This window comes from Pygocentrus nattereri, chromosome 12 (assembly GCF_015220715.1).
Source record: "Pygocentrus nattereri isolate fPygNat1 chromosome 12, fPygNat1.pri, whole genome shotgun sequence".
In the NCBI taxonomy this organism is placed as follows: Eukaryota; Metazoa; Chordata; class Actinopteri; order Characiformes; family Serrasalmidae; genus Pygocentrus; species Pygocentrus nattereri.
This window is the reverse complement of record NC_051222.1, coordinates 3,551,942-3,571,661: the sequence shown is the minus strand read 5'-3', so window position 1 is coordinate 3,571,661 and position 19,720 is coordinate 3,551,942. Positions and strand designations below refer to the sequence as shown.

The 19,720-nt window shown below is 37.3% G+C and overlaps 1 protein-coding gene across 1 annotated transcript; it reads left to right on the top strand.

Annotated features, from left to right (window-relative positions):
• The first annotated feature begins 3,970 nt into the window (after positions 1-3,970).
• Positions 3,971-19,720, top strand: LOC108416747 (ribonuclease inhibitor-like). The gene is made up of 10 exons (XM_037543756.1): positions 3,971-4,026; positions 4,571-4,921; positions 7,942-8,031; positions 11,220-11,385; positions 12,754-12,927; positions 13,066-13,239; positions 14,089-14,262; positions 16,170-16,343; positions 18,883-19,059; positions 19,690-19,720. The coding sequence occupies exons 1-10, from the start codon at positions 3,987-3,989 to the stop codon at positions 19,718-19,720; spliced, it is 1,551 nt and encodes a 516-aa protein (XP_037399653.1). The 5' UTR covers positions 3,971-3,986.

The window sequence follows — 19,720 nt, the reverse complement described above, 5'->3', positions numbered from 1 at the left end:
CTCTGTGTCTCTCTCTCTCTCTCTCTCTCTCTCTCTCTCTCTGTGTCTCTCCCTGTCTCTCTCTCTCTGTCTCTGTGTGTCTCTCTCTCTCTCTCTTTCTGTGTCTCTCTCTGTCTCTCTCTCTCTGTCTCTGTGTGTGTCTCTCTCTCTCTTTCTGTGTCTCTCCCTGTCTCTCTCTCTCTGTCTGTGTGTGTGTGTGTCTCTCTCTTTCTCTCTGTGTCTCTCCCTGTCTCTCTGTATCTCTCTCTACACCTCATAGTTACACCTTAGGTAAACTATGACCCTGTGAGGTCTGTATCATTTTATTCACACACACACACACATTTCTAAGCCGCTTCTCCCTCAGGGTCGTGGGGTCATTTTAATCAACTAAAGTGATTGTATTGTTTCTGTCATGTCCTGCTTGTGTGCATCATCACTGGTATTTATTTGGCACACACACACACACACAGACACACACAGACACACACACACACACATACCTTGTGTCCAAGCAGTTTAGAGCATGTTTTATTGTAGCAGGGTTTTTTTAATTCGCAAAAAATGAATTAAATTGAAAGCCAATAAATCGTAAACAGAATTGAGTCGCTGTCCCTAATATTCATCACATGGCCTGAGCACAGTTACAGCTCATTCAGGGGGACCTGGAGTGGCAGACAAGATGTGAATCTCTCCCAGTAAAAGTTGCTGGTGAGCAGGCTGAGAAGTCCACTCTGCTACTCTGTGAGGGACCCCACTAAGTCTGGAGAAGTGAAACACTTTGAGCCAGGGAAGGTTGGGGAGACCTTCCAGTGCTCTGTGGGGAAAGCATTGATGATTGTCCAGCTTCAGCTCAGAGGAGCCATAGTGATAGTAGTCAATGCTGCCTGCATGACGAGAGGCAGTGAGAGAGTTGTGGCTGTAGGAGAACTTTGAGTTCATACTTGGCGTATTATTTTTATGCAGTCTATTTAGACGTCAGTAAGTTTATTTAACCAATTGTGAAACTGGTGATTATATGAATTAACAACTGCAGTTATTCTATATGGCAGAAATGCTGCATTCTGCTTTTCAGTGTTTCTAATTTTATTTCTGGGGTCTACTAGAGCAGATTTACATGCTTCAGTGTTAATTTTCTCATACTATTCATGTCTATTCACCCTCTGTCCGAACTGCAGTGTTAGAGCCCCTGTGTCTGTGGTAAATTCAGTTGACTGGACATCAAGAAATTCAAAATCATTGAGACTGTCTGTAGAACTGCCTGTCTGGCCAAACTGAACAAATGATGGAGAATCAAGTCAGGGAGGTGACCATTATCAGTCTGACAGAGCTCTAGAGGTCCTGTGTTAAGATGGGAGAAGCTGCCAGAAGGACACTCCTGCATGTGGAATGTGGTTTGTTGTTGTGTGGAACCAATTTTTTTTTTTCTGATGAAATGTAAATTTAGACACACACACACACACACACAACACATGCTTACACGCACACACACACACAGGATTCCAAATCCTGTTCCGGAGGGATCTTTGGATAAGATCTTTGGCAACTTTTTTTACCTTTACCTCAAATTACTCTGGTGCTTAATGACTAAACTTCAACGGCGTAGATGTTCCTTATAATCATAGAATCACTTCATCTTCCCAATCTGCCTGTATGACGACTGAAGGGAAAGTGTTTAGGACGTGAAGAAAGAAGGAAATACTAGCCATGTTTTCTCTGGAAGAGGAAAGGATAGATTGTTTAAGCTTGGGAGAACTTACATTTTACAGTATGTTCTAAAGGGGGAATGAGGGAATTTATTGTTGTGAGCTTTTATCTGTGTTATACATTGTGTATCTGTGTGAATGTGCTGAAGTTGTATGTTAGGCTGCCTATTTTGTGTTCACAGCTGGTACTTGTCCTGTATGAGCTGGGTCTAATGTTGGTATCAGTCCAGCTATATAACTGTGTCAGTCCAATGTCTTACGGGCTGGCTGGGTGTCTGGTACTTGTGCGTACAACGAATAAACTTCACTTGTCCAGACAACAGAATTAGTGTGTTCCATTCTGAAGGCAGCTGCTTCACTAGTCACTACCTTTAAAGGCGGCTCTCTTATTGCACAGCATTTTAACTGAAAAGGAACCTTAGTGGACATCGCATTCGGGACGGCGCTTCAGAGCCATCATATATCATAACGTTCACTGCACTGTTCATGTTTTATCTGTTTACTCACAGCCGCTCGTTACTTTACACTCCCCTTAGACTAAAGGTGGATCATCTCAGTGTGAAAGGACGGCTCTGAATCCACAGCAGCCGCTTTCCTGCATCGACACTGCTGTGGAGATTTTGTATTTGTAAGAGGCTGATTTAAGGAGTCATATCTAGTGTTATATAAGTTACTTGACTCAGCAGCAGATACAGATCATCCTGTTTATAAATCAATTAATTCCGTCCTCATCCACCTTAATAAACCTGCTTTATTTCTGACACACAGGATAAACAGTAATGTTGCGTGTAATTTTATACAAAATGCACTCAGAAAAAGGGGAAAAAGGAATCTCACGCAGTCTGTTAAGCAGCTAATATGCTTATTTTATGCATTCTCATCTGATTTATGAGCTTCTAGTCTGAAGTTTAGCCTTTAACCTTCACCACTGTGGTACGTAAAGCAGTACAAGACAAGCGGAGCAGCTAAAATAAGCATCTGTAGTGTTTATTAAAAAAACCTTTCATTTCTGAGCTTCTACACCTGTTAAAGCATTTTCATCATCCAGGGAGAACGTCAGTCTGTAGCGCTGCTCCCACTGTGTTTACCCCCAAAATCCGCTTGGCAAGTCCAGCTGCTTTCGGTCACTCAGCGCAGTTTTCTCCCTGTGACCGCTCCTCTTCCTCGGCCCCTCAGACACCCGCTCCTCTACCTCGGCCCCTCAGACAGCCGCTCCTCTTCCTCGTCTCCAAATGGGACAGCATTCGTATCGGGAGCGCAAATGCTGCATTAGAACACTGCCTACTTAGACAGCTGCCTTCCGATTGGAACACACCAACTGAGTCCCCTGGTATCAGGAAGGTTTAGATTCCTCACTACTGTGTAACTTCTCACTACAGTGAAGCTTCTGAGAATTGAATGGGGAAATGTAGCTGGTCTTTCTGACATTACTTAGTGCACACTTATATATTTGCTTATAGATTTATAAGATTATAAATCTATTATAAGATAAGATAACTTATAGATTTGCTAAGTTTGCACCAAGCATTACTTGTAAACACTCCATATTTACTTGCCATTAAATTATGGGTAAATACTGCTGTACATACCTTCCACACACTACGGACATGCAACGTACCAGAAAATGGAATGTACTCGATATTTACCTATTAAATACATATCAGTGGTGTTCTTTCTCCGTGGTGTGCTTAGTTAAAAAGTCCACTTGGTCAGGGAGCTTACAGTACAGCGCACATCTTCATGTATGGTTCTAAAATGATGTGTAGCTGTCAAAAAGCCGTACTGAGAAAAGGAAATAGATGTAAAAGAATAAGAAATAAACAGAATCATGCAAAGAAGCTGCTGATGTTCTCAGACTGGACTGACCCCCCCGGAGTTCAGAACTCAACATCACTGAATGAATTTGAAACTACTTGGATCAAGAGAAGCAGAAAACGCAAACTGCTTCTAAGACTGAACTTTGATGATGTGGAAAACGGTCCCATCCTGAAAGGATGTCTCCTGGAAAGAACAGAAGCTGTAATAAAGTTAAAGGGTGAAGCAGTTTGACGTGTATTTGAGGCTTCTGTGTGATTTTCTGTTAAATGTGTGATTTCTGCTTTTTTCTGATGCTGAACAATTAGTAACTTTTTCTTATTGAATGGTGGTCTCTGACATTTGAACAGTACCATTCATGCCATTTTGAGATTTCTTTGTATCAACTACATGAAAATTAACATATAAAAAGTGTGTTAAAGTGGCATAAATGGATAGCTGAAATCCTATTCAATATGTGTTTTAGGGATGAAGTTCCTCTTTGTGATGCTTCTGCTTTTCTCTGCCTTTTTGGAGTCTGAGTCAGGTATGTGCACTACTGCGTAAAAGGCTTTATGTATGTTTGTGTGTTCACATGCATGTGTGAGAGAGAGGTCCTAGAGTCTCTATTATTCCACCCATAGCATATTTAGAATGGATTCTCTTCAATTTAAGCTAATAAACATTTTATCTATGGTTACATGCATGTAAAATACAGGTAATGGAGACCAGGATTCATTTGCATATCTTCAGTTTTATAAATAATTAGATGGGAAAAATACAATTAATTTTTATCCTTTCCTGTAGCCTACAAACAAACAAACTGATATGTGGATGTCTGTTCTAGATTATTAAACTACAAAAGAATCACATTATTAAGTTAAAATCATGATGTTCGGACCCATAGACCCACATTCAGGGCCTTCATCAGATGCTTTTACTATGCTGAAATGGTTTAGTGCTCATCAAATAATGTGGGAATAACGAGGAAGCAATATAAATGTGTTGTATATGTAATATATTTACATACATGTTAATGTTTTTTATCGCCATATTATATTATTGTACGTCATGTTTGCTCTTCATTGCAGAGAACTTTAAAGTAGTTGGTCCAGCTGCTCCTCTTGTTGCTGAAGCTGGTGAAGACCTCGTTCTGCCTTGTTCTGTCAAACCGAGCATCAGTGTTGTGGATATGAGAGTAGAGTGGTTTAGACTGCATCAGACAGACAGTGTAGTGCATGTCTATGATGGTTATGAAGACAGTAATGAATACCAGATGGAGTCTTACAGAGGAAGAACGGCTTTATTTAAAGAAGAGCTACAAAAAGGAAACACCTCACTAAAACTCTCAGCTTTGCAAATTTCTGATGAAGGAGCTTACAAGTGTTACATTGAATCCATGTCCTGGAGTGATGATGTGACTGTTTATGTTGAAGTTAAAGGTAAGAACATATTTTCAGTGTGACATCATTATGAATTGTTAATTCATAATAAAAGTATTAATTCATCTGTATATGAACTTTAAGCCAACAAGTGATGCCAGCACAGACTGTACCTTAATGACTTAAAGGAATGGTTTGGGAAAAAAATTACACAGTTTTCCTCACACTGATACTCCCTAAAGCCCAGGCTTATATACTGTAGCCTAATTGTCTTCTGATAGAACACAGGTGTAAACAGTCAGAACTCAGGAGGCCTGAGAGCGCTGATAGGAGTGCAAGCTGGAGTCCAAAGTCACATGATCTCCCAGTGTACACTGGGAGTTGGAGTCTGTGTCCTTCACACAAGGAGCCGAATGTGTGACACTACGCTTTATTCCTGACTGTGCAAAGTATAGTCCAAGTGACCAATGCCAAGCTCCATCACATTTTCTCAGCCTTTCTTTCCTCTAATCAGTACTTAGCAACTGTTACTATCCACTATTGCCTCAGACCTTCTGTTCTTCTTAAGTGTTTGAGTTGAAGCTCCAGCTGTGATCCACCCTCTCTCACTTACTGCTGGTGGCACTACTCTGCTGCACTCTTTGGTTTCCCTAAATGGCTTCTCTTTCATTTGAAAGGACAGAAAAGAAAATTCCAGTAAAGTTATAGATGGAGGGGGTCTGTGTGTTTGTTAATAAGTGGTTTGAGAGACTGTGTGAAATCCACATTTAGAGCTTGTATGTGCAAGTTTTAGACCCTTTCATCTTCCTCAAGATTTTAGGAGCATTTTATTGTGTATTGTTTACCTTCTGCAAGATGGAAGTGCTACATTTCATGATAGCTGACTGTCCATCTAAGCAACTACAATGCTGCCTGGAAGCCCCAAGCTTTATTGTGGGTGATTTTAATCATTGTAATCTGTCTGGCTCTTCCTGAATATTATCAATATGTTGATGATTGTACTTGTGGCAGTAAAGTTTTAGATAAGTGTTAGGGGGATATTAAGGAAGCCTATAAGGCAAAAGTTAGCCCACCCTTGTCTAATTTGGATTACATTATGATTTGTCTTTTTCTGTCCTATAAGCCCATTCTTAAATGCTACACAGACTACATACATTTCTGTCATGGCAATGTGGTTATTTCTGTAATCCCAGTCATGATGACCCAACACTACACATTTTTGTGTTTTGTTTCATCGAACACACTTAATTCAACTCATTAAGTTAATACTGTACACCTTCTTGTACAGTAGGGAAAATAAAATGTACAAAGGGTCATCAGTACAATCCTCTGCTGTGTTGTGTTGTTTAACTCATCTCAGCTGATTTTGACTCAGTTATGTCTTTTTTGTGCCAAATATTGTGCCTGTGCTAAGCAGACACAGGCTTCTATATTGGGGGTGTTTCAGCATTTTGTTTATATCAGGGGTAGCCCTAAAGAACAAGACCGGGATGCAGGTTTTTAACTCAAAAAAAGCCGATTCCACTTGTTAGTTAGTTGGTTTCAGTCTTCAAACTGCTGATCAAGGGACCTCCTGCGTTGTTGGAATGAAAACCTGTCACACTGGCCCTTTGTGGATAAGATCAGACACCCCAGGTTTATGTGAATGCAGATTTCAGGTTGATGTACATTTTCTTGCTGTTGCTTTTGTATGACTAGAGGTTGTATGTATTGGAGGGTGATGTCTGCTCTGCTGTGAGGAACAGGAAATAGCCTTATGTTATAATATTTGTTATGTTATAATATTTTAATATTTAATATTTTAATAATTGTTGGACATTGCTTCTTTAGTTTAGAGCTGGAGCAACAAGGCTAATATTGTTAACAAACAGTAGAATAAATATTAGTAGTCAACCATTACCACACTAACACACACACACACACACACACACACACACATCTTCTAAGCCGCTTAGCCTTCAGGTAGCGGGGGTGCTGGAGCCTATCCCAGCTGTCATCAGGCGGAAGGCAGGATATACCCTGGACAGGTCGCCAGTCCATCGCAGGGCAGACAGACAGACATTCACTCACACCTAGGGGCAATTTAGCATGTCCAGTTGGCCTGATTGCAGGTCTTTGGACTGTGGGAGGAAACCGGAGGAAACCCATGGAGACATGGGGAGAACATGCAAACTCAATAATTACCAGATCTTTTCTACTGATACATCCCTAGCACTTTTCTCAACCCACTCAAACCACATATAGTTCTTCATTAAGGTTGTGCAGACAGATTTGTGTGGTTTATGATAACATGGCGAATTCAACAGGTAGCCACAAGTGAAGTTTTGGGATGTGGTTTCAGTGTCTACTGAATTCAATTGTTTTTAGTAACATGTGACTTGTAGCTCTAGTGCTAAAGTAAAAAAAGTAACACTAAGACACCAAACAGGACTTGGGTGATAGGCTGCATCTGTGAGAAAATAATAAGTAGGAAACTGTGTAAATGTGATTTTTCACCAAACCATTCATTTAAGTGTAAAATGAAATTACTTCTATGTTACAAACATGTAATGTGAGACAATGTCGGAGTTGTAAAGGTATTGGTATGGTGTCAAAATCTCAAAAAGTAAAAAGAAGTAGCTGATCACGTTCTACATGTCAGACTAGTGAATCTGCCATGTCTGAACCACTTTTAACAAACTCTGCATGTGTTGTTTTGATTAATGTGAGATACTGGAAGAAGAATTAGCATAGATGCAAGCAGTTCCGTGAAAATACTCAAATAAAAAAACTAAATTAGCAGGAAATCAAAAACAAAAATCTCTTTGCCATTGAAAATACATCAAATTCTTTAAAGTTTAAATGAAAATGAATATAAAGCATGTTTTTTTCTCTTGTAGAAGTACAAATCTAAAATGTGTAGTAACAAATTAGTTAAGTATTCTCTTAATGTTACTACTAAGTAACCAGACTCAAAGTAAACTTAATTTTTGTTGCAGGTAGTCAGTGCTTAATTATGAAATTATCCTTAAAATATTACAAGTACATCTTGACATTTGATGTTCTACAAGTTGTAATATTTGATCTGTTTTGTGTTTCAGGAAAAGGTTTTCATGCTTGGAAGATTGCCATCATCTGCATTTCAGTTTTTGCCATTACATTAATTGCCTTTACAGGTTACATCTTGAAAGGTAATTTTTTGAATTACTTTTAATTTAATTTTTAAAATGAAGTTGTTCATATGTTTATTATGTGCATGTAAATGAAAGATAATGATGGGCCAATAATTAGCAGTAAACATGTGTTCATATTTTCATGGCTCCTTGGTTCCTCTGTAAAGAGTGTTCAAGTTCAAATGGTCTTGAACTTAGCTGATATACTGAAAATAGCATTCACTAAGACACCGAAAAGGTGCGTTTATTATTCAAATTGAAACATTATTCAAATGTGTTTGCAAATGAAAAAATGTGTTACATCAACACATTTCTTGTCAAAACAAGCAAACTAGAAAAAAGCTATTGTGTTGATATAACAACAATATATTGTGTTTCTGAGAATTTCAAAATTTCAAAAATTTGTAGCCTGCTTTGTAATTAATGCCTAAAGTATTTGCATTAAAGTTTGCTATGCCTCCACCTTGGCCACTTAGTTAGGGGGCTGTGTACATAATTGTAGCCTGTGGATGTTGCTTTATTTAGAGAACAGTATTCTTCAGGTTTTTAACCATGTTTCTGTGAGGCATAGAGCATCAAAATCATGGTGAGTAATAAGTTCATAAACAGCAGTATTTTTAGATGAAATGGACCTTATATTTAACAATCCTAGTTTTAGACCAAATGTGCTGCCATTGTGAATTGGTTGGACTGACATTGATTAGATTGGTAGAAGAAACTCTTCAAGGTTTTCTTATGTGGCATCTCAAGGCAGCTGGCAGATGGACGTTTTAGCGTGTCTGTCTGCTGCATGGCCTTGGCCCTGGTCAGTGACTGATTTCTCTGTACTACTGCAATGTTATGAATTTTAAGAACAGAAATGACTGCTTTCCTGGCATTCCCGATACTAGTGTGTTGTGAAGCACACATTACTGGACAGTGTTTACACTATATTCTAAGTGTGTGAGGATGATCTACAAATATTACAACATCATTATTTGAAAAATTCCCATCCCAGACATTGAACACATATCGCTTTTCACCAGCAATCAGACTCTTGATTGTAGTTTGAGTTAAACTGCATATTATGTAGCCACTGAAAACCAAGTGGTCCATAGCAGAAAGATGTTCAGGTTCAGTGTAGCATGCTTACATTAAATAAAGTTCATTAACAAGTCTAAGAGATGTAGAAGGTGTGTGAGAGCATTGAACACACATATGTCCAGAGAAGAGGGGCTCTGGGACCAGGCCTGAGAACATGCACTGCAGTCATGCTGCTGAAAGATATCTAAGACCATCTTTGGTACTGTAACAAAGGAGACAGATAGAATAAAGATAGTTTGTTAAAGAAATCATACCTGATACTTTGGCAGGGATTAAAACTGACACAGACACTAAGAGCACAGAAGGCATACATTAAGAAAACAACAGGGGAATACAAGTTATACAGTCACAGCCATCATAAAAGATTAGAATTAGAATAAGAATATAACTTTATTGTCCTGTTTTTTTATAAGAATACATTTAGAATACTTACAAATTTTACATCTGTATACTTTCTTTAAAAACACCATCAATGTTTGTTTATTAAATATTAAAATCAACATATTGTGTTAAATGGTACGCAGCCTTGGTGCTGAAGTACAGCTGCTCTCTACATTTTAGTGTTCTCGTGCTGTCCTTGCACAGTTTGTTCCTCCTAAAGCCTGAGTAGACTGATATATCAATCTGATCAGCCAGTTATTAATCTCTGCGTTACTCAGTTCCTTTCACAGATGATGGAACTAAACAGTCTCCTCAATAGTGAACATGTTGTCTCAGCCTGCTCTAATTGCTAATTGCTGTCAACATCCACCGTCCTATCTTTGGTCAACCATAGCTCAGTAAAACACATAAGATGACACATTTTATCAACCATAAAGCGAATTCTCTTCATATTTGAGATGCAGTGAAACTTCATCCACTTTATTGTTTTAGCATTTGATAAAATGATGACTGGGAAAGGATGTTGGCTTCCATGCACCTTTAGCCAGTTTCTAATTCTTCCTTGGGCATATTGTCTCTTTACTATTTACTGCTTGCTGGTAGCCACAGGAGAAAATCATCATCTGTGGCCCCAGACTGTTTTTGTTTTTCCTTAAAGAAAGTCCAGGGAATAAGTGATAGTGAGGAGCTGCATAGCCAATTCTCCACATGACTTGGCATTTTTAGAGTTGCTGGTAGGGTGCTAAATAGAAGGGGTCCTGGGGGATCCAACATCCCCTAATTAACCTCATGGATCCCCTGAATGTCTCAAATTCAACATTCTAGGGGGTCCCTGAAAATTAAAATGTTATGCTGTCCCTTAGGGAAAAATGTAAATTCAGGAAAAGTTATTGTTCAGCTGCTTCACCCACCAACAGCAAGCTTGTCCTTAATATTCTTAACAAACCTGAGCTGCAGCACTGGTCTACCCCAGGGTGGCATTTTAGCAGATTGGTCCATTCAGTTGGTCCTTCATAATCTAGAAGGATCACTACACCTGGAATATCTCTAAAAAAACTTTATAATATGCTGCAGCATGTTTGCAAAACCTTTACAATTTCCCAAGAGTTTGTTACTCATTTTTCAAATGCAGATGAAATTTACATGTTACAATTTCCAGAAAAAGAATTGTTCATCCAAACCTTTCATTGCCATTGAAGCTAGCATCAGCACCAATATGGTGAGTGAGGTAGGAACCAGTCAACTTGGGACCTCCTGAATACCAGGGAGTATTTTGCACACTGGTTGCCGCAATCCCTTTGAGGTATCGAAATTAGTAAACATAAACATACCAGAACAGGAATTAAGTAAAACAATGAAACCATAAAATCACATAAGCTACAAAACCAACAATAAGACAATTAAAAATTGAAAATTAACATTAAAAACACTACTGACAGATAGTGGTCATACACAGGGTCATGCAGCAAAGCTGTGCCACTGGAAGTAAGGACAAACATACAAATGTCACAAGATGGGAGGTGAGGGAAAAATCACAGACACTCATTTTTACATTTGTTGTAGTGACAGTTCCCAAATTCATCAGAAGCACATAGCAAATGAATATTGATGAATGAGTTTTTTAATAGAAGTAATTCTCTATACTGTACACTTCAAGATATACCTAGAAATCATATATTCAAACCGTTTCTGCCACTGGACGATGGTAGTGTCTAAAGGCTTTCCATCGTTTCTAATTTCAGATAAATCGTCAAAAAAGAAACTTTCTCCTGCACAGTGCTCAGTCATAACCTACACACGTCTCCAGTCAGAGCATGTGAGGAAAGAGTTGGACCTGAAGAGATACAACACATCAGAGGAGGGATACAGGAGACTCATCCCAGCTATCTCACACTACAGAAAGGCAAAGTGAGTGTTTGATATAAATATTATAAAGCTAATATTAATACTGTGTTATGACTTAATAATGTGTATAACATGTTAAAAAAGTGTGGGAAGTCTAAGGAAACAGGAAAAGAGAAGTCAAACTTATCATGGAGCTTCTATGGTCTGCTGTTAGATTTATGATTAACTCTTGACAAATTACTTAAAAACATTGCATACCTTAGACATTATGCTTTCATTAAGTAATACATATTTTCTCTGTTGTGTTAAAATCAGAATCAGTATTCTAAAAACACTACCACATGAGGACAGTCCACTGGGACTATTCTTCCTGCTTTACTGTTCTGTCTCATAGATATAATAACTCATAGGTATCAAAAACTCATAGGTATAATTTCTTTTGCTTTTCATTGAACATTGACTTGCAGTTATGCAGTTTCTTTTCCAGCAGTGCTGGATAAGGCCAAAAGTCATAAATAAATAAATAAATAAATACATTCAATAAAATATTTAACTGATAAATTTCACTGAAAACACTAAAGTATGACTGAGCATGTATAACTGGTAAAAAACAGTGTTGAGGTTTAGTTTATAGCTCATCTTATATTGCATTAGAACAAGATAGATTATTTATTGAATATCATTGATGTCTTAACTGATGTAGACTGGGGTTCAATCCCCACCTGGGTAAACACCCTACACTACATCAATAAGAGTCCTTGGGCAAGACTCCTAACACCACCTATGCCTACCTGTGTAAAATGAGCAAACTGTAAGTCACTCTGGATAAGAGCGTCTGCCAAATACCATAAATGTAAATGATGTTTTTAATACCATTGAGGGAAGCAATCGCATACTTATAAATCTGTGGTTGTTTATAATGAATGTTTTGTTCTTCTGGGAGCCTCAAGACAATTTTGTTGTTATGAGAAAATATATTCAGTTGTAACGTGTAAATTTCTATTTTGTATGTTCACCAGTTTAATTTTGATAGATCACCATTTACTTGATTTAAATGAAAGATACGTTATGTAATAGTAAAAGAAACAGCAGTAAACACTGTGTACTATATAACGGTTAACCTTGGTTAATTGAGAACAGTCATGAACATCTTCTGTGGATTAAGAAGCAGGAAACTATTCTGTGAGTTCCTGCTTTATAAGATTCTCTGCAGCCCAGGGAAGTCTTCAAGCAGATAATCACCATTAAGCAAGTAGGAGAAAATAAAGGAGGAACCAATGAAATGTGTCTCAAAGCCTCATCTGTCCAGTACAAGAAAGAAAAAATTACATGGAATGACACCATTTCATTTTATTGTTCAGAAAATTCCAAATAAAAACCACAGTTTATAAATCTTTATATATTTTACTTTCTTTTCTTCCCCAAATGTAGATTTGCCGGATGTAATCTCACAGCACAGTCCCTTGAAACTTTGAATACAGCTCTACAAACAGAAAACTCCTCCCTGAGAGAGCTGGACATCAGTAACAATGATCTGCATGATTCAGGAGTGGAGCTGCTGTCTGCTGGACTGAAGAGCTCACACTGTAAACTGGAGATACTCCGGTCAGAATGTTACATAAAATGTATAATAATTGTAAGGTTAATAATAATAATAATAAAGATGAGAAGAACATAGTTCTTTACCAGGACTATGAAAATATCCAACTAATGTAGTATTATGCACTTATTCTGCCTTTGCAGACTTGCTATGTGTAAACTCAGTCAACAGTCCTGTAACATCCTGCAGTCAGTTTTACAAACTGAAACCTCCTCACTGAGAGAACTGGACCTCAGTAATAATGACCTGCAGGATGCAGGAGTGGAGCTGCTGTCTGCTGGACTGAAGAGCTCACACTGTAAAGTGGAGAAACTCAGGTCAGTATTTCCATCATTATTATAATTATATCCTTGGTAAAGATGGGAAAACAAAAAAAGTCTGAAAAAAACAGAAAGTTAGTCTAAGAAAATAAAAACGCTTATCAATTTTATAATTATTTATTATATATATATAACTAATAATTAGTTATAATTATTTGCATTCCTGCACATGTAACCTCCCTATAGGTAGCCTATAAAATTTGACAAGATTATATATTCTATAGATTATAGAATACAGAATAAGGAATCTGAGACCCTCCTCAGTAAAGAGTCTCAGATCTTCATGGTCCTAGATCCCTTTTTCTTCTCCTCTTCACAGCTTTTCAGTTGGGTTTGGTCAGATGACTGGGGTGGCCATGTCAAAAGCTCAATTCTGTGAAATATTTTTGTGTATATTTGAAGTAATGTTTTGTATGTTTTGTATAACTGTCTTGCTGGAAGGTCCAACCACAATTATTTGCAACTTTTTTTCATATATTCTTTCACTTCGTGGATTCACTGATATCATATGTCCTCACACTCTTCCCAGGGTTTTGGAGGGAAAAGCAGCCACAAAATATAGATATTTGACCTTTCTCAACAGAGGAAATGTTTTTAGTGTATTTTTAAGCCATTGCCCCATTATTAGCTAACTAGGCACTTTATAGTTCTATAATATCAGAATGTTGTCCATGTCTTTGATGATCTACCACCCAAAAATACCTGCTCAGTATAGTTCCTGTAGGGGTCTTGACCACTGATTCATGGGGTAATGGGCAGTTTACCAGTTATGCATGCATAAATAAATGAACTACAGTCTGTAACTGTAGAACATTTGTATTTGTTGTATTTGTTCTCCCTTTGCAGACTAGCTTTGTGTAATCTTGGGAAATATACATGTAACACTCTGGGATTAACACTGCAAGCAGAAACCTGGTCCCTAAAAGAGCTGGACCTCAGTAAGAATAATCTACAGGATTCAGGAATGGAGGACCTTTCCCAGGGACTGAAGAGTCCACTCTGTAAACTGGAGATATTCAGGTCAGAATCACAAAGGAGCTATTTTATTCCAGCATAACAGAAATATGCAACTCATGTTTATACAGTATTTTGTAAAATTAAGAAACCACTCTTTCATTTATTTGATTTCCAGGCTAAAGAGCCATAAAGTGCAACTTTTTCATTTTTCAGCATAAGCAGAAAGCAGGAAATAACACAAAATTACAAAAAAAGCCTTCAACTCTAAATATTAAATTTGCCAGCGTTTAATTTGTCCAGTCTTTACTTTTGTTCAGCTTTTTCTAGATTAATTATTCCTTCATTACAGTCTCCAACATTTAAGTTAAAGTTGTATACTCCAAACAAAATATTCCCAAAGGAGTCATTGACAATGTGTGCACCTTCAAAGAGACCAAAGGAAAAATCTATCACATATAAAGTTACTTTATCTATTTGTTTATTGATTTGTTGTTAAGTCCATTAAAAGCTTAGGTATTTTGAGTGGTCCTTTCAAGATGAAATAAACACTCAACAGTAACATATCAATGATGTAGTAGCAGTGTACTAGCAGTAGTAGACTTTTAATTATCTTAATAAATAAAATGTGTTTATAATCTGCTGAATTTAGCTGTTTTTCACTTTATTTGGAATGTCCAACTTCATATTTGTAGACATTGAGGTGAAAGGTCACTGAACATGTAACAAGTATAATACAGACCCCTTGACCTCCTCAACAAGCTGTTATAGACACGTTGCTGACACCATTCTGTAACTGGATCTTAATGGGATTAGGTTTTGCTTAGAGTTAGGCTTAGGATCAGGGAAGGTTAAGAGTTAGGATTAAGCTTTGGATTTAGGGTTAAAGTTAGGGTTAGGATTAGGGCTAGCATTAGGGTTAGGTTTTGGGTAATGTTGGGTAACGTTTGGATGTAACATCTTAACAATGCATCTACTAAATAAAAGTCAACAGTACATCTTCAGGATATTTATTTCACTGATGTGTTGTTGATGTGTTACTGATAATCTGTTGAAAGTTTTTAATCATCTACAAAGGACCTCTCAAAAAAAATGTTACCAAAGCTGAATGTTTTGCCAATTTGGGCTTGGCCCGTTTTTTTGCCCAAGAGTGTACATTTGCATCTTATATGATTTTTCAATAAAGGAGAAAAAAAATAATGAGGAAATAAAAATCTTCTTAATTGATAGCTTTTAGCACACTGACAAAGCAGAACAGCACTGCGAGAAGCAGGTGTTTTACTTTAGTTCTAGCATAATTTAACTTTTAACTGGCTAACTGTATTTAACCAAAATAACCCTCTGTTTTAATTTCTTGTAAATCAAAACTGTCCATGCAACTGCTGTGGCTGAGTTTCAGATAAGTTACAGGATGTGCTACATTATACAATATAAATTCATTTTAGATTCATGTCCCATTCAGGCAAGTGAAGTGGCATAAAAGTTTAAACGTAGCCTAATGTCACAATGCAGAGTAGCAGATTCTTATTTCAGCAGCAGGGATTACCAACTGAACACTTTCTGATCACATTTAGGTTTGTTATGAACAGAATTAGTGCACATAATTGGCCAGTGAGTTTGATAAAATGGCCAAGGAGCACAGCAATAGTGTAGGTGTACATAATAAACCAGCAACAAAGTATTTATGGATCTGTAAGTTAATTAATTATAATTATTTTAAACATGCACAATTGTGTATGTTTTTACATTTATGAAAGTGCTTATAGATTCCCATGTCTGGTAAATTATCTATAACTGAAAATCATTTCATCAGTTCTGCAAAGACGTTAACTATTCTGTCTTTTACTACCCTAAGTAATAGGAATATAAACTAGATTGGAGTTGTGCTCTCTTTCTCAGTCAAAGTATTTCTGAGTGATTCCATGTTTTCTGTCTGCACTGTGTTCTCAAATGTAGTTACTCTCTCTTGACAGATTAGACATGTGTGGTTTCACTCTGGAGTCTTGCAAATCTCTCATATCAGCCCTACAAACAAAAATCACCACCCTGACAGAGCTCAACCTTAGTAGCAATGAGCTGCAGGATTCAGCAATGGAGCTGCTCTCTGCTGGGCTCAAGACTGGAAAATGTAAACTGGAGATACTCAGGTCAGTGTTACTGTCATTTTACTCTGGAAGGATACTCATAAGATGAGTTAATATGTTAATATGACTTTATTTATAAATATTACCTGACATGTTTTAGTGAAATAATGAAAAAATGGTCAGAAAATGAACTATTGCTGCATGTTTGTCAAGAGTACAGAGATGTTTCATCTTAAGAAAAATACAGTTAGATGGTGGTGTTGATCACATGAATTGTTTATTCAAGGCTTTAATTTAAAGCAGATCAATCACAAATTGAGAAATACTAAATTTCCAGGTAAAGAGACATGTATAGTTTAATCACATTTATGCAAAAGTATCAGAGCTGTTAAAGAGTGACGACGCCGACATGTCAGTCAAGCGAACCGAAACTAAATACCGGACGTTTGTGATTTTCCGCCCGAACATTTTTTAAGTCTCAAAAATAATATACGTTAATTAAATTAATTATTTTCAAAAGCTGAGCCGCATCAGAGGGATCAAAGCCGCGGGTTGCCGACCCCTGGCCAAGTGATCTGACCATAGGATCTGACACTTCTCTTGATCTGACATGCGCAGGTTTCACTGTAACCAACACCAAGGCCGAGCCTACTAGCCATTAAGCCAGTCAGAAACAGGGGGGGGCGGGACTTGCTTTGACCAAACAAATTGATAGATTCAGTAGGAAATCCCGGGAAATACATGTGCAAATTTTTTTAAACTCAGCCATGGAACACAACTATATTAAGCCTATATTAAGCCTATATTAAGGGGAAAATGGAACTGAATAGTAATTTTAGGGCTGTAGTATTATTTATGAGTTTGTTGCACTGTAACTGTTTCAAAATATTTAAAATAAATGGTGCATAGTTTGCTATTATATTTTTAAAAGAAATGAATGTGTCCTTGTTTAGGTCATTTAGTCAATGGTTAGGCTACTAATCAATTCCTAGTTTACTTTGGAGTATTGTTATTGCCACCTGCTGACCGTTCTTGGTATGGCTGTAGTATCTAGTCTCCTATGCTATAGAAGCAATAAGGTATGTGAATAGTTAAAACAGGTAGGATTCCTGAACAGGCCTGCTAGTCCAAAGAGTTCTGGTAATCTGCACAAGCTTCTGAAATATAGCCTTATATTGGGTTTGTTTATCTCATGTCTGAATGTTGTTCATGTATTTCAACAAAATTCAACACAATCTATCATTGAAGGGACTAATTCAAAAGCAGAAATTCTGACAGTAATGAAGATCAGGGTTATACATAGACGTATATCTGCGCCCAGGGGCCAACAAGTTATGTGTTAAGTGTGTCGCATACATAGCACCCCCACCCTGCTCACCTCCCGAGCAGAGAAAAAAAGTTCAGGCTCAGGAATTTTTCCCACTATCACCCCTGGTAAAGTCACAGAACTCGTTAATTAACTGTCATTGAAAATTGTCTACTGACAGTTCCAGAGTGTAATGGGCATCATGAAGTAGCTAAGGATCTAAAAATAAAACAGATGCCTACACATTTGGGGAATGCTATAACATGGTAGACTCCCACGGTCTGAAATGCCATTAAGAAAAGGCAGTTAGGGAAAACTGGAACTCAAGTCTGGAAGAGTTATCAGAAAGACATCTTACCTGAAGCCTTATTATCACATTCTAATGTATGCAAGACAACATTTAAATAAACCAGACGCTTTTACTTACTACAGCGATAAGATGCAATTTTAAGATGCTTTCACACCGAACACTGAATGAATAAAAATTCACTGCTGACGCAGGTTTTCGTCAGTTGGAGCTCAATGAAGAGCACAAACACAAAGCCCACTGCAGCAGACACGCAGGGTCACTTTAAAAAATTTTGTGCAATGCACTTCAGCCAATACATTCACCGTGGCCAATAGGAGATCAGCAGGTGTGTCTGGTGGTCCCTCTCAACACCTGGAAGGGTAGATTTATCAGAGAACACTGCCCACTTTGCGAGCGCTGTGCACACCATGAGTGCTGTGAAGGGGTTCTGAGTTCTAATGGAGTTGTGGTGCAGTTGGTTCTCTTCCTTGTTCACTTTAACAGAACTCAGTTCGGTTCTTTTAAAATGAACTTTATGTGAAAATACTGACACTTAATTTCATGCACTGAAGCTAATTCCTCATTTATACTTGAATTTCTGCTTGATTCCATTCATACAAAAGTTTTATCAGACACAGACGTGTTTGTATGTCACTAAATCAGCATTTTTACACAACTTTGATGAATGAGGGCCATAATATGTACACATTTGAAGTGTATATATGTACTGGAAATATATTATCTATATATTTTCACATATAGCACACCACATAGGCATCATAACCAAGGAGAAGGTTCTGGAGGTTATTGAAGATGTTTAAGGCAAAATAAAACATCTCTGGACTAATTTCTTTTTCTATAACTTAATATATCAATCCTACTAAACTAAAATGTGCAAGAGAATTTGTCAGGGTGTATCCAAGATTGATTCAAATACCTTTTATTGTTATAATTAAGTGTCCTCGTTTGAGCGTGTTGTAAAATCTGTGCTTGTTCTTTCTTTACAGACTAGCTCTGTGTAATCTTGGAGGAAAGGAAACGTTTGAAAATATTGGATCACTTTTAAAACAGGATAACTCCTCCCTCAAAGAGCTGGATCTCAGTAATAATGACCTGCAAGATTCAGGAATGAACCTGTTATCTGATGGATTGAACAGTTCCCACTGTAAACTGGAAATACTCAGGTCAGTGTTTCTGTCAGTTCATTCCTGAATTATAAAGACTTAGCAGCGTTATTCAGTATGTTTTTTTATATAAAAAAGATGACATTTCATCTGAATTTTACTGTGAATAGCAAATTGGTCACATAGTACAGATAAGTAACAGTTATTTACTGCTAGAGTAGAAAGAAACTGAATTCTAGAAGAGGACTTGAATCAAGACTTGGACAGGATTCATTTAACCTATTATTCATGTCTGTGTTGAAGAGTGCTGTAGTGGAGGTTGCTACACAGATATCTTATATTGAATTACAAATCTGCTCTCAGATGATTTTGAATTTTATTTCATTTGTAATTACAAAGCAATAGGCCCAACAACAGTTATACGTACCAGGAGACTACACTAGTACAGATTTATATATGTTTAATTTGGTCCATTTATGAACAAATACTTGTGTCTCTTTAAATGTTTTTATTCTAAACAACTTTGTGAATCTTTGACATTCATTATTAAAATCTGATGATCTACATTCATTCAGAGATACAAGATTAACATTTCAGACCAAATCAAACACTATATTTTATTTATATTTAAAATGAAAAACAATACCAACATAAGCACTTAGCTTCTGAAACTGGCTTACTTTGCTGCAGATCATTGCTGGAAGACAAGATGGTGCCGTGA

Coding starts and splice junctions, on each gene's coding strand:
- LOC108416747 (XM_037543756.1), top strand. CDS start 3,987: ATGCTTCTGCTTTTCTCTGCCTTTTTGGAGTCTGAGTCAG. Junction 11,386..12,753: donor TCACACTACAGAAAGGCAAA/GTGAGTGTTTGA, acceptor CCCCAAATGTAG/ATTTGCCGGATGTAATCTCA. Junction 12,928..13,065: donor TGTAAACTGGAGATACTCCG/GTCAGAATGTTA, acceptor CTGCCTTTGCAG/ACTTGCTATGTGTAAACTCA.